Source organism: Mus caroli, unplaced genomic scaffold, assembly GCF_978045245.1.
Source record: "Mus caroli unplaced genomic scaffold, Mus_caroli_1 scaffold_17, whole genome shotgun sequence".
Lineage (NCBI taxonomy): Eukaryota > Metazoa > Chordata > Mammalia > Rodentia > Muridae > Mus > Mus caroli.
The window spans coordinates 33,925,607-33,941,349 of NW_028227272.1; the positions used below are offsets into that span (position 1 = coordinate 33,925,607).

The following is a 15,743-nucleotide window of genomic DNA, read 5'->3' on the forward strand; positions in this document are numbered from 1 at the left end:
CAGTGGAGGAGGGAAATCTGAGCTGAACGTGATGGAAAGCAGCCAGCTAACTAAGGCTTTATAGGTCAGGGTGTGTAACAAAGCCTGGCTTTAAGTCTGAAAACGCCCTTATGAATATGCTAATTCCCCTAAGTTGATTACTACCTACTGTATGCCTAAATCCCAACATCATATACCGTACGGACTATATAGCTATCAATAAAAACTTCCTAATGGATGGCTTTAAACATAATTGTTTAACAGTTGTAAATTTTCCTTTTAAAAAAAAACACTTCTCATTATAAGACAAAACAGATTAAGAAAACCACACACACACTCTCTATCTATCTATCTATATATATGTATATATATATATATATTGAATACATTATATATATATTGAATATGTATATATGTTGAATATATATTAAAAAGTTACCATAACAAGTATAACTTGGTTGATCATTCTAGAAGTCCTTCCACATTCCCTATCCCATTTATAGCCCCCTCTTACTTTCTAAAATAATCACTTCTTTGTGGTTTCCTTGTAGTTTTATTATCCAGATGGGAACCTTGCCCTTTTAAAGCTTGATACATCTCCTGTCTTTTCCCTTTCACTTGTGTATTGAACGTAGGTCCCGTGGAGTTGGACAGTGTCTGGTAGTTCATAGTGTTCCTCTGTCCTCCGCATTTTCTGCAGACGGCCACAGGATGGCTGGCGTGATCTGAGTTTTCATCCTTAGTCAACACTGTAGAAGGTGGTTAGGTTCTTTCATCATGAAAGTCATAATGTCTGGGCTCTGCTCTGTTAGCAGCTGTTGACTGACCAGTATCTAGATACAGATATTCATTAGGCTTTTCAAATGTCGGAGTAGTTGTCTTTTCAGAATAATTTGTTGAGGTGTGGGGAGGTGGTGCACACTGTGTGTGTGTGTGTGTGTGTGTCTGTTTAGGTCAGAGGTCAGCCTTGGGTGTCCTCAGGAGCCCTCCACCCTTGTTTATTTGAGACAAGGTCTCTCACTGGGACCTGTGCTCATTAATTGGATTCTGTTGTCTGACCAGTGAATCTCAGATCTTCTCACCTCCACCTTTCCGGGGCCAGGGTTATACCTGTGCTGCTAGACCTGGCGTTTTGTGTGTCATTCCCTCCTCTACTGTATGCTTCTTAGGAGATAAAGTTCTAGTGGGAAGGGCAAGATAAGCCCTTATCTGTTTTCCACAGTCATTGATTCAGATGAGATAACTAGCTGGTTATTACATTCTCTCAGATTTAAATTTATAGGTTTTGGTCTATTGCAATTTCATCTTATGCTAATTCAGGCCTTCTGTTTAGCCAGTAGGAACTTGTTCCTGGGTCCTCTTGACATGATTGTAATTGTCTCTGCTTGCTTCTTGCTAGCTTGCAAGTTATGGTGCCTGTGTGATTTTATATCTCCTACTTTATGGGATTGAAATTAGCCAGTTCTGGGAAGCATTCTCATTAGACACTTGCCTTTGTAACAAGACTACCATGTAGGCACGGAGTTGTTACTAAACTCATTTTTTTTTTTTAGTGGACAGATGGGGAAAGATAAAGATAAAATATAAGGTAAATACCTCACAAACTTAAACTAATGTTCCCAAGTCAGATTTAAGATCAGTTTGAACTGGGTTATATATTTCTTCTGTAGTACATCTCTGTCCTCTTTTCTTATACTGAAAGTTTGATGGAATTAATCTGTTCTTAATTACTAATGTCCTTTAATTCTGGATTCCACATACAATAATCTAGGAATAATAATACTCATGCTACCAATCTGATAGTTTAAAACAACTTTACAAGAGTTTTTGTTATTTTTATTTATATTTACATTCTTCCTAATAGCCATAGTTGTCTTATATGTTCTTATCACACAGTTACCATATCTTGCCCCCCAACCCCCACCCCGACCTTGGGCTGCACCAACTGTATGGTTAGTATTCACTACCAGTCTTCATGAGGATTTCTTTCTACATTATAGTTTCTTTCCGTTTCTTCCATAGAGTTTTCAGGAAACGCTTTATAGAAATGCTCTATGGAGTTTCCTGCTTCTGTGAAGGAAATCATCTGTGCTTTGTATATGTGGTGCTCATTTTTGCCAGAAATTAAATCTTTGGCTCACCTTTTGTTGAGTATTTTAAATTTGTAGCTTTTCTGGCCCAGGTATTGCTGCAAAAACAGTTTTGTGGTCATCTTATTTCTTTGCCTTACTAGGCATGCAATCTTTGACATGAAAGGAGTGAGTATTTAAATCCTATAATTTTACTGAACAATATGATTGGTGATTTGGGATTGATATTCTCCAGTACATGATGGGCTTTCTCACTGCACAGTGTCAGACCTGTGTTTAAAGTGTCGGGTAAGCGTTCTCTGCTCTCCCTTAGCTGATCTTCAGAGAACCCAATCCAGGTTGCTTTGTAAAGATTGTCCTCACTTTCGTTCTGCTTAACGCTTTGTTTCTTTGAAAACAAATAAAACTATTAGATAATTATAGATTTAAGTTAAAAAGTTTTCAAAGGCAATATGTTAGTTCCTAGTTTTTGCCCAGTGTTCTCTGAAGTTAGCATGTTATATTAGCAATATGCCAAAGAAACCAACATCGGAGGCCTATAGTCACAGCATTTGGGAGACCAAGGAAGTAGTGTGAGTTGAAGGCCATTCTGGGCTATAGAGCATACCCAATCTGAAAAACAAACAAACAAACAAACAGAAACACACTATTTGAGTGTGTGTTACTAGTCCTAGCATGCACACACACACACACACACACACACACACCTGGTACATATGTATGTACCAGGTCATATCAAGTTATACCATGCACATATGATTTGATCTTCTTTGTACCACCGGCGTCATGGAACATCTCCCAAACATAAGGGAGGTCCCCGTGCCTATCACTTGAGAAGGAAGACCCTCTTCATGTCAATGGTGCTTCTCTATTTGGCCTGGCACATTTATTAGTGAACAAATGCCAACCAGCTCTTGTGCCTCTCTTGATTTGTTGCGCTCCTGTGGCTACCATCTGTTTCCTCTTGAATGGATACTGCTGAAACCTGATTTTGTAGTGATTTTTGATCTTGACTGTTGCTACCTTATCTTGGGGAGGGTTAAAAAGAAACTTGATTAAATGGGGACCTTTTGTTGTTTGGGGTTGTTTTATTCAGATTGCCAGCAGGCTGTTAGTGTTAATCTGCTTGCTTTGTTCTTACCTCAGGGTCTAAGAAGCACACAAATCGTCATGCTTGCCTGCCTGTAAAACATCCTCTGAGCTAGCCAGTCAGTTGTTTTGTCTGGTTTGCTTATTCCCAAAGATGGGATGTAAATTCTAGAGATAGAGTGATCCTGTCAGATAAGGTATATTCTGATATGCTTTTCTGTAGATGTATACAAATATTTATGTTTACGAAAGATTCATTAATGATTACATTGATTCCCTTTATTAAAATCTCCATAGAGGCCTGAGAATGTAGACAAGTGACAGTGTCTGCATAGCATTCACAAGGCCCTGAATCCTCAGCACCACAAAGTAAAGTGAAGCCAAGTAGCATAGGGGCCTAGGAGCAGAGTTCAGTCGTAGAGTGGTTATATAGTGTTTGTTGTGTAGGGTCTCAGATTCAATCCCAACACAAAACTAAAGTAGCACACAAAACTGTAGAAAATCGGTCTTAGAAATTTGAAAATAAAGTTTAGAATCTGTGTTGTGATGAGTTAAGACTTATTTTTCAAACTGACAAATGATTATACCTGTCCCTTTGTACTAATATATGGCCCCATGTTACCCTTCCATTCACTAGTTCTGCTGTAGCACTAGTAAGGAGGTCCTGTGCTACCCTTCTCTGTTGCTTCTCCCATCTCACACATCTGTGAATGTGTAAGCTACACTCAAGAAACAGCATCCTTGTTGAGGACCATGGCCACCCTAGCCATGATTACCCTGAACAGGAGCAGCATCCTTGTTGAGGACCATGGCCACCCTAACCATGATTACCCTGAGCAGGAAGATGCAAATTACTTTTCATATTTCTCCCTTTTGGGAGTTTTTTAAGGTCCAGATATCACTTAAACAAAGAACATAAAATTCACTGTAGTTTGTAGTGTTATATACACATCAGTTCCATGTCAGTATTTTTTCTGTCACTGCATAATATTATTTTATAGATTATATGGACTGGTAAATGCCATTTCTCTCACTGTGTAACATAATAGTTATAAAAGCAAATTTATTTTAGTACAACTTCAGATTTACTTATAACTTAAAAAGATTAGGGACTGGAGAAATGGATCAGTAATTAAAAGCACTGGCTGCTTTTTGAGAGAACCTGGGTGCAGTTCCCAGTTCCCATGTGGTAGCTCACAACTGCCTGTAACTCCAGGGGATCCAAAGACTGGCCCTGGTGGGCACTGCATGCACATACGTAGATGCATAGACTAGACATTACACACAAGCAAAGCACCCATACTCATAAAGTAAAAATTTTAGAACTTATAAAGATTAATACAGAGATATCATCGTATGTTGTTTTTATAATGTCTCTTTATCTGAGCAGTTATATGGTTTTCAAAACCCTAAGTGTTAGTGCAGGGCCATTAACTAGCTACAGGGACAGCTCATTTACATTTCACCATTCTTCTCACTGACATCCTTTCCCGTTCCAAATTCAGTCTGACATCCTAGTTTGGATTTAATCAGCATGGCCTCACTTGCCCTAGCCATTGGTTTGCTATTGTGCTTTACTTTGAAGACCATAGGAAAGGTGTTTTTAGAATGTCCTGTTTTAGGTTTTTCATAGCCTTGGGTTATGGATTTGCAGGAAGAACCCTATAGAAATAAGGTAATCACATCAGAGGGCCATTATATTGTGATAATTGACAGGGGCATGTAGCCAGGTGAGGGTGGAAATAAGATCTACTTCCTAAAGGGGATATTGTTATGTTAATATTTTGGAATTAATATGTAAGGCAATTCATTTTTTATTTTAATATATGTATTTGTCAGTGTAAACTAATAGATACATTTTTATTTGAATTATATTTCTCTCTGTGGCTTTGATTAACTTATTTTTTGAATTTTAAAATTTAATTGTTTAACTATTTGTCCATTTTATTTTATGTGTGTGAATGTTTTGCCTGTAAGCATGTTTGTACAACAAGTGCATGCAGTGCCCGAAGAGGTCAGAAGAGGGCATCAGATCCCCTAGGCCTGGAGCTACAGAGAGTTGTGAGCAGCTACATGTTTACTGAGAAGTGAACCCAGGGCCCTCTGGAAGAGCGACTGGTGTTCTTAACCTCTGACCAACTCTGAAGACCCCACTGTGAGTCAGATTTAGCCTTGCCCAGGGAGAGCGCCTTCAGGTTGGCTCCTTGTCATGTGACCCATATTTTCCAAGGTCTTCCTTCTTGTCACTGTTTTGCCTTGCATCTTCTCTGCATAGCCTGCCATTTCTTCAAGCAGGGGCCTTTTACGTATCACTATGTTTGATGGGCTCATACTTTGTTATGATCACGTGGACTGTTGGCCTATAGTAACTTGTCTTCTCCGTAATGTCATCTTTTTTCACTTTACTGTATTGCTAACCTTGTGAAATGAGATGCAAAGCGCCGCCTCCTGTCTTCTGGAAGTGATGGAAACTTGGAATTGTTCAATCCTTCTGCTCTAAGGCTTTTTTCCTTTTTTCTGCTTTTGTTGCTTTTTGTTTCCTTTTTCTAATTCCTTGCAGAACAAGCGTGGGGCACTGCTTTCAGCCACTCACTAACATAAAAATTTACAGTCTATTTTGAACAGCAACTTCACTGAAATCACATGGTTTGTCAGGAAATCCACATGAAAGAACGGGAGTCCAGGACACATGCAAAGGGAAATTTCCCTGAATCTTGGCATTTAGTTGAATAATCAGAAAAGGATAAGTCTGGACAAAGGAAAACTTGAGATTTTTGCTTAACTATGATGAAAGGCAGGGCATTAAAGACAGCCTTAAGATGTACTTGCCCATTATGTCCTTGTAGTTAAGAATTATCTTCTTGTACCTTATTTCTCACATTGATCCAAGTGACAGGGCTTATATATGGGACCTGCACAGGACAGGGTGTGTCTGCACCATGCACACTGCCATCAGTGTGTCCCACGGTCACCATTGCCTTGTTTCACATAGATGACACAGGTACCAGTGTCTAGCAGCACCTGCCTGCTCTGCTCATGCTCCAGCAGCCTGTGTCCGCCTCTACTGATCCTTGTGTTTTCTCTTCTGTTTCACCAGCAGAGATGCTGAGCCGATTATCGGGATTAGCAAATAATGTTTTGCATGAATTATCAGGAGATTACACTGACTGGAATTTGATGGCTTCCTCAGAAGCTGTAAGTAGCTCTGTTGCATCCAACCTGATAGGACTCACATTCTGTGCTCTTCTGAGGAGAATAGCTTAAGCTAGAGGGGTGTGACAGCCTCCCTTGTGCTAAGCAGAGGTGATGACACTTACCAACAAAAAGAATCGTAACTCTATCAGTGATCCTCTGCTGAAGCTTGTCAGCCAGAGAGCTGTGGGGATGACCACGGCGAGATGAGCTTGGGAAGCTCTGATGTCTGCTCAGCCTGTTAGGATCTCAATCCCTGTCCTCGTCTCCCTCCTTGGGAACATAACTCCTGTTTCAGGGGAAAGGAGTAAAGAAAACATCTATTTACCTCTATAAATTCACCTTACACTTTCTCTTAGTTTATATTGCATTTTTTGACCCTTCATGAATCAGAAGTCCATTAGCTTTTTGAAAGGCAAACGGTTAAGGAAAGTTTTGTTTTTGGTTTTTTAAAATAACATCTTTCATTTTTATTTCATTTGTTTATTTTGTTTGAGACAAAGTCTCAATGTATCCCAGGCTGGCTTCAAATTTGCTATGTAGCTAGGCAAAGATGGCCTCGGACTCCTGATCTTCCAGCCTATACCTTCTGCATGTTGGGATCATAGGTGTGTGCTGCCACACTGGTTGGTAGAATGTTGGAAGTTGAAGGCAGGCCTTAGCGCAGTCACACAAGGCCTTCACTTCACCAGCTAAGCCACATCCCCAGTCTGCAGCTCACCTTTAATTTTAAATGATGTCTTCCTCCACTTAATAGTATGTAATCCTCGCCTGCCTACCTGCCTGCCTGCCTGCCTGCATGCCTTCCTTCCTTCCTTCCTTTACTTATTTATTTATTTATTTTCCTCTTTGGTAAAATTAGGTTAGTAGTACTATTTTGTAATGCTGAAGATAACTGTTATTGGATTAGTTAGAACTCAGTTTCTAAAGAGAGGAGTTGAGCAAAAGATGGGGCAAGGCTGTGGGAATTTCTGAGGGTGGTTTTCCCCGTGCATTGTTTTGCTTGTTTGTTTTTGTGTAAATATTAGGAATTACCCCAGGAAACTGCCATGGAATCGAATACTAGAATAATGGAATCCACACAAGAGGATGCTCTGCAGCGCCTGGCTGAGGCAGAGAAGTTAGTGGTGGAGCTGAAGGATATTATTAGTCAGAAGGATGTTCAACTCCAGCAGAAGGACGAAGCTCTGCAGGTATTGTTGCTTGGTTCCGTTGCTGAGCGAGTGATAGAGACTCTTGGAAAATCTGGTTCTTATTTCTATGACTAGCTCGCTGCTTGCCTTAAATAAGCTGTGTGCTAGGTAACCGGTGAATTCGCACTTATTGTCTTCTTTGCTCCATGGCAGGAGGAAAAAAAAGCTGCTGAAAACAAAATTAAAAAAATAAAACTCCATGCAAAGGCCAAGATCATATCCTTGAACAAACACATGGAAGAAATGAAGACACAAGGAGGGGCTGCTCTGCCTCCAGAAGCCCAGGGAGAGGAGCTCTCCAAGGTAGGAGGACAGGCTGCCAACATGGCGCCTCCGGAACCCCAGTAGGGAGAGCCGATCTGCACTGAGCACAGACAGCTGTGGTGGGAAGAATGCCTCCCTTTCCTGTGGTTGGCCTTGACTGAAGGTCATGTGGGGTGGGCCCTCAGAGTTTTAAAGGGCTGACTGGAAGAACTAAGTCCTAGAGAGTACTGATAACTACAGAGAGGAGCAGCGTGTGCTTCCAGCATGAGTGTGATTAGTGGTTAAAACATTAAAAACTATGATTTTGCCCCTGCTCTCAAATTCTTTCATTCCTTAACTAATATAGATTATTCTCTGTTCCTATAAGCAAATAATGGTAGATTAATGTTTTATGAACTATGAGCTAACTTGCCTGGATCAACCTGGTATCCTTGGAAAGAGGCTCCCTAGTTTATGGCTGCTGCCACAAAGCAGTATCTAGTCAGGATGCAAGGGACCAAGGAAAGCGGTCCTTAGAGAAGCATGATGTTGCTCAGGGCACGTTCTCCTCGGCTTTCCCTTCAGCTTTCCCTTCAGAGCCACGTGTAGGCATCCACTGAGAGAACAGCAAACAGCAGTTTTTTGGAGCATTTGTGCAAATTATTCTGAGACAGATGTGTCACTGCGCACTGGTTACAAGTCAGCCCAGACCATCCTGCAGGGGACATGGTTGCAGTTCCCTAATTTGTCTGTTGCACACTTTGACTACTCTATTATAATTCTCAGAAAATTCATAGTGTGGGGTCAGGGGGCTTCGGAGTCAGTCACAGCCCAAGGGCCCTACTACTTGCCAGTGCTGAGCTTAGCCTTGCCATTCAGGGACGAGCGCTCGGAGGACATTACCTTTCCTTAGAGGAGAAGCAGTTACACCCCGTGTATGAGGCTCTAGGCTTAGGCTGTAGTACAGCAGGAGCCCGAGGAGGAGGAGAGCAGAATAGAATTGTGTAACTTCTCAAAGTCGTTTCCTTTCCTCCTTTATGGTTCCTATGGTAACTCTTCCCCTGGCTGTGGTGGCAGGCACTGGCTTTTTTCCTTTCCAGGTTTGTCAAACCTCCCTTGAGTCATGCTGCGAGGTTTTTAAGTTATTTCATGCTCTGCCTTTTATTTTAGCTCACTTCTTCCTTAGCCCTCAGGCTTGTGTGTCAGCAGCCCTTTAACCACAGTATACTTAGTGTGTGTGAGGGGAGAAATTGGGAGGGGGAGAGAGAGAAGATAGAGATCAGAGGCATGAAGAAGGTGGCAGGTTCCTTGAAGCTGCAGTCGCAGGTATTTCTGGGACCCTGGCTTGATGCGTGGCTCTAGGATCCAAAGCCTAGTTCTCATAGAATTGAGACTGAGCTCTTTGCATCCCGAAATCCATTGCTCTTAGGTACTTTTTGCCTTGTTCCTGTCATTGGTTTTCTTGTTTGTTTCAGGCAGGCTTCTTTCTCTCCAGAGTCCTGGCTGTTCTGGCCGTCTAGACCAGGCTGCCTTCTAACTCAGATCCTCCTGTTCCTGGCTCCCGAGTGCTCCTGTCTGGTTAATGAAACTGTAATTAAACGTCTCTAAAGGGCCAATAGTGTGAAAGATGGAATATGTATGAGCTACAACTTTTAAGTAACTGACTTTATCACATTTTTCAGCATAATAAGAGTTCAACAGAAGAAGAGATGGAAATAGAAAAAATAAAACATGAACTCCAGGAAAAGGAGAAATTAATTAGCAGTTTGCAAGCCCAGCTTGACCAGTCAGAACAAGCCTCGCAGGTAGGAGTGAGTCACCTTGTCATTATTAGGTTAACAAATCACTAATGGCTAACGGATATATATATATATATATGTGTATATATATATATATATATATATATATATATATATATATGGTAAATGTTAAGTTCTATTTTATATACCTTAACATTACAGTACATAGGTAGTAACCAATACTTAATAATATATAACAAGCACTTATTATTATATTTAAAATTAATTTACATGTGTTTAAATATATTTTTAATTTACAAAGACTTGAAGAACAAAGCGTGGCCTTTGAGTTCTGGGTTTGGTTTTTCTTTTGTAAATGCCTCCTTTTACATAGTCAGTCGCCATCTCCCCGTCAGTCAGCCCTCCCTCCCTCCCTCCCTCCCTCCCTCCCTTCCAAGTCTAGTACTTAGAGTTTGCAGTGGTGTGTGATGCTCTTGCTGGCGTTTGTACGTACTCGGTGTATTCTTTCTGTATATGTTCACATGTCTTCTGGAACTTGAATTACATGATTGACAGTGACTGCTCTGCTCCGTTTGCTGTCAGTTTCTTCCTTGCACACACTGCCTTACCAAAACCTGACTCAAGAGACTGGAGAGGTGGCTCAGTGGTTAGAAGTACTTTTAACTGCTCTTGTAGGGAAACTAGGTTAGGTCCCCAGCATCTGCCTCAGGAAGCCCACAACCACCTGTGACTCCAGTTCCTGAGGATCTGACCAATGCCCACCGACCTCTGCAGGCATCTGTGTACCTGTGGTACATAGAAACTCATGCAAGCACACACATACACGGAGAAATTCTTTAAATCTTTTTTTAATCTCATCTGATATAACAGATAAAATTCTGTCGTCACACCTAAACGAAACTGTTATCTAATAAAAATTAATTTATAATTCAACTTTAAATTTTAGTTAAGCAATATTATTAAAATGAGATACTTTTGGAGGAATCACATTGTAAGACTCATGTGGTTTGTTGATACCAAATTATGCAGCATATTCATACAGGTTTCCTTTTATGCTGGGTCTCACTGTGTAGCCCAGGCCTGTCTTGAACTCTCAGTTTTTCTGTCTCAGCCCTCTGGTTTTGAAGTTTCAGGCACACGCCACTGTACTCAGCTATTGTCTCTAGTGCTGGAGCTAGAACCCACAGCCTTGACCGTGCAGGGCAGACAGCCTCCCCCAGTGGCTACATCTCTGGTCCTCTTTATCTTGATGTCACTCCTCACAAGTTTTTCTAAGTGTATTTCAATATCTGTCTCTAACAATAGCGCCTGTGGCTCAGGTTTGAGATATCAGAGGGCCTAGATTAGCCCCACCCTCTTCATCTTTCTTCCTCTAGAAGTCCTGCATTTACCCGTGGCCAAAGAAGTGCTGCTTCTCTTCTGATACTGGCTGCTGTGGGTTCTAACAAATATTTGTTTGCTGCTTTGGATTTTTCCTATTCCCGAGGCCATCAGATGGAGCTGTGTCACTGTCCCCTTTCTCTCATACAGTCTCTAATGCCAAGCAAACTCAGATTTCCATGGTTTGCTCTTAAATTGTTTATAGAACATCTCCCTACTTTCCTACTTTCGTTGTCAAAATTGCCCACGTTTTTATGTTCGCTGTCTAGTTGGTCTGTCTCTTTCCTATGTGACCATTCAAAGATACTGAAATCATTGTTGATATTGCTTCTGTCTTCTTCTGACAAATTTTAGGAATTCAATAATATTTTAAAAATTAGCATGTGGAATTCTTTTTTTTAACAAAGTATAAATTAGAAGGGAGTAAGGTAGGTATTCAAGATAGATGAGAAAGTCAAAGAAATAAGACATCCAACTGCTTTGCTTAAGTGAATATTCCCCCTTTTAGTTGGATAAGAGTTCTGCAGAGATGGAAGACTTTGTCCTGATGAAGCAGCAGCTCCAAGAAAAGGAAGAACTCATCAGCACTTTGCAAACACAGCTCAGCCAGACACAGGCAGAGCAAGCTGCCCAGGTAGGACGGTGTCACCTTCACTAGAATACAGCATCATGGGATCCAGAGTGTTAAATGTGGCACGTCAGTCCCAGCAGTCACTTTCAGAGCTTGGTAGATGATAGCATGACAGTTAGATGTCACACTAGGAGGGTGTGGAAGAGTTAGAAGTGTGGTGAGTATATGGCGAGTGATGATACGCATCTTAACAGAAAACACCAGACCCTCTCAAAAAATACTACTTAGGTTGATGAACTTGCCATAGCTTATTAATGACTGGTTTTGTCTCATAGTTCCAGATACTCCATTTTAACACAGAGAGATTGTGTGGTAGGACTAGGCTTGTACTGAATTCAAAAGAGACTGACAGATGAAAAGAAATACAGATTATTAGCTCCATCCTTTCCATAAATTAAAACCTTGTTAGGAAGGAAGACGCACCTCAGCCTTAAGTTACTTAGTAAGCATGAAATGAAGAAGTGGTCAAGGGTCCAGAATCCCCTGCTCGTGGCCCTAGGATATCATCCTTCTTTATACTCATTTCTGAAACCAGAGCCAGCCAGTTTGCACTGGCACCCTCAACTCTGTTTTTCTGTTTCCTCTTGACAACCTACCACATAGTTCTCCTTTGAGAATGCTTTTGGATCATGACACATTTTGAATCCCTGGAGAGCCTTTGCATATGGCACATAACTGATTTTATCTATCAGATACATTAATAACAGGGGTATCTTCTATCTAGGATCAAGCAGTGGTTGTATACACAGCCAGAAACATAGATCCAGAAATTGTTAAGTTTATCCTATTAACTTATTTGTAGCACTATATACAGTGTAGGATAGGAAAAGGTCTTGCATTTTTAAATTGCTTGAAACAAAGGCAACGAAGACATGAATATGTTAACAGATCCATCATGGAGCAAACCACTCCAAATACAATAAGGCCAAGTGTGTTGTCACAAGCCATTATTCTAGCATTCAGAAGGCTGAAGTGTTCAGATCATGAGTTTGAGACCAGTGTTGGCAACATGGCAAGTTCCAGGACAGCCTGGGCTGCACAGTGAAACCCTGTCTCAAAAAATAAAAATGGTAAGAGTAACATGAGCATCCAAGTATTTCGAGAGAAAGTATTTTGTGAACATGGCAGATATAGAAGCTTACGTGGAAAAGATGGGGTTTAAACAAAACCCAAGAGAGGCAATTCTCTAGCCAAGCTGTGCTCTCGAGTTAGGGAGAAGAGTTGGAAAGGCAGGGAAGAAAAGTGCAGTCCATTAAAGGGAAACCTGTGGGAAGTGCAGCTGGACACAGCTCAGGAGGTGCTGTGCCTTTGCAAGCACACCCAGTTCTTTAGTCAGAGCAAGTCTTTGAAAACCATACCAACAAAGAAGCTTTGTATTTCCATTTGTACAGTATCTTGAATGCCGTAGAGAGCTCTAGTTACTCTGTTCCGGCCATGAGGTTCTGGGGCTGTCTTGGAGCATGTGTCTGACACTGAAAGAAGTACCAGGGGTCAACAGAATCTAACCTCACTTGTAAGCTTGATTTTCTGATCTTTTCAGAATTAAAACAAAAACAGCTCTAGAATATTTAAGCCATTTTTAGTATCCATGAAAATTTCTAATTAAACGTACATATGAGTTGATTCTGAGTCTGAGAGCAGACATTCTCTCGTGTCTGAAAGTTGCTGCTGGGCCTCTTGCTCTCCCAACATCCTTGCCCTTGCCATTCAGAGCGGAGGTTTAGGAAACTGCTCTCTGTCCGTGCTAAGTGCCTGTTGTTGCAGAGTAGGCTGTAAGAGCTGTCTTGTGAAATGCTCTGGAGAGTAACTTGTGTAGTTTCTCTGGTGTGTGTCTTCAGTTGAGTTCCATGCAGCAGGTGGTCCGAGAGAAAGACGCCCGCTTTGAAACACAGGTTCGTCTCCATGAAGATGAGCTCCTTCAGTTAGTAACCCAGTCAGATGTGGAAACAGAGATGCAACAGGTGTGTTGCTCAAGCTCCGTAGAATGACTGTCATGTTGGTTAACGTTTAATCAAGCCTTCACCCTTCCCACCGCCCTCCACACAGCCGCCATGCAGTCCTTGGCTTTTTATCGGTGCCCTATCTTTTGTTGCCTGTCATTTTGGGGTCCTGAGCTTACATTCTCTTTTTCCTTATCCGGTCGGAGCTTGGCACTTTAAAGCTGAGCTTGTGTGGGAATCTGTGTGGGGTGAGCAGTGGGCTGGCTTCTCTTTCATTTGCTCATTTACACCTACCATTCATGCTCTAAGCCTGATCGAAAACTTCAAATTGATGAAGTCAGTTTTGTAGTTAAAATAGAGAGAGATAAAAATGAGTTTGAAGCAACAAAGCCCTTTTAAAGTATTCTAAGACCATTGAGTAGACACTGAAAATTGACTTCATCATTTTGGAGTTTACCATGTACTAACTCACATCGTTTGTACTTAGAAAGTAGAACTGTGTAGTAATGGGAGGTGCTTTAGTGGCACTTTCTGTGTTTGATGTATGTTTGTGTATGTGCAGATGCATGTTTATGTACACAAGTGTGCATGCACACATGTACATGTCTATGGAGGCCAGAGGACCACTTTAGATGTTATTCTTTCCTAAGGAGCCATTTGCCTGAATGTTTCCCCCGTCTGAGACAGGGTCTCTATTGGCCTAGCTCACTAATTAGGCTGAACTAGGCTGCCTAGCTAGCAAGCCTCAGGAACCCTGTTTCCACTTCCCCAGAGCTGGGATTGCAGGCTTGTTCCACCTGGCCTGGGTTTTATATGGATTCTGGGGATTGAATGCAAGCCCCTACAAGGATTTTGCCAACTGTGCCTTCCTTTCCAGACTCTCATGTGTTTGGTCTTGAGTGAAAACTCATTATATGTTCTAAGCAGTCTTTCAGAATGTACTACATGGAGCTTCAGAGTACACTGCTTTGAAAAATAGAATATTGACTATATATATTGATTATTTATTCAATGGCTATTTTTCAAGTGCCTTTCCAGTGATTGAAAACAGAAGAGAAATGGTTTTTGCGTATACAGATTGCTCTCTTTTGTAGGTAAGAAATGCATGTTACCTGTGCTATTTAGGGACCAGACAGGAACTATATGTAACTTTGAAAGTGAGTGTGTGTCATTTTATCTTGAGTATATTAGGGGCCCTGACTCAAGGCCTTGCTTGCATTTGGGTTTGGTGGTTGTCACACTCTGGAGAAGGCATTTTGGAGATTCTCTTGCTGCTGGATGGGCCATGGCATCCTGGTGTCCACTCTTTAATCTCTTATCTTCCATGCTCTGAAAAATAGCCTTATAGGTACATGTGACATTTTGAAAGGTAGGCAAATAATCATCTTATTTATCTGTAATTACGCCTGAAATGTTTTCTTTCCAGAAATTGAGGGTGATGCAGAGGAAGCTGGAGGAGCACGAAGAAGCCTTGCTGGGCCGTGCCCAGGTTGTAGACCTGCTGCAGAAGGAGCTAACATCTGCAGAGCAGAGAAACCAGGTACCATCTAGTCTATGGTTTCTACCTACTGCCTGTCAGCGGCGGGCTCCATTTGCATGTTAGGTTGTCAGGCAGGGTATAAAAGCCCATGAGCTTTCAGAGGCTTGCTGCCATCTGGGCTTAACTTCTGGTGACACTGTGGTAAAACAAGCACTGCCTTCCCGGGCCTTCCTGCTTCCATCTTTTGTTGCACTTTCCCTTCACCATTGAGGGTCTAGAGTCCTTCTGAAGACTTTCCTGTTGTCGTCTAGTGAGTTTCTTTTCCATCACTGTACCCCTTGTCCGAGTCGAGTGCTTCTTGTGCCTTGTGCTTGGTCTTGGCTTTGCCTATCTGTGTTGGTCAACTCTCTGCTGGACTGAAGGGATCCTGTAATGCAATAGTCCCTTCCCTTGTCTTGCTATCTGTGGATCTCCCTTCTTCCTGGGTTGGTGGCCACCTACTGGCCCATGAGGACCAAGGGAGCAGAGTTGTCAAACAGGTTTTCTGACAGCCTGTGAGTATGCTTTGGGGAGATTATTCGGAGTCAGTCAAGGTCCTATAGTTTAGGGGAGGTGGGTAGGAACACCCAGGGTGGGCAGGTTCATTGGCTGGAGGTACTGAGATGTCTCATTAGCATATTAACATGGGGAGAGGCATTCCAGGAATCTCGATGCTTGCTGAACAAGTTTCTTATTCTTATTCTGGAGAAAGGAAGCTGAACCTGTA

The 15,743-nt window shown here is 41.7% G+C and overlaps 1 protein-coding gene across 9 annotated transcripts in view; it reads left to right on the plus strand.

The window, feature by feature from the left end:
- Golgb1 (golgin B1) overlaps window positions 1–15,743 on the plus strand; it is a 56,739-nt gene that overhangs the window by 4,810 nt on the left and 36,186 nt on the right. For 2 of the 9 annotated variants that reach the window (XM_029470602.2, XM_085832206.1), the window contains exons 2-8: window positions 6,256–6,353; window positions 7,379–7,543; window positions 7,697–7,846; window positions 9,469–9,591; window positions 11,435–11,560; window positions 13,396–13,518; window positions 14,924–15,037. In XM_029470602.2, coding sequence (XP_029326462.1) covers window positions 6,261–6,353; window positions 7,379–7,543; window positions 7,697–7,846; window positions 9,469–9,591; window positions 11,435–11,560; window positions 13,396–13,518; window positions 14,924–15,037 — 894 coding nt within the window. In that variant the 5' untranslated portion in view covers window positions 6,256–6,260. Of the gene's footprint in view, window positions 1–3,215; window positions 3,356–5,135; window positions 5,314–6,255; window positions 6,354–7,378; window positions 7,544–7,696; window positions 7,847–9,468; window positions 9,592–11,434; window positions 11,561–13,395; window positions 13,519–14,923; window positions 15,038–15,743 lie in introns of all 9 variants that reach the window. The other 7 variants (XM_029470601.2, XM_085832202.1, XM_021184793.2 and 4 more) reach the window with 7 other exon arrangements.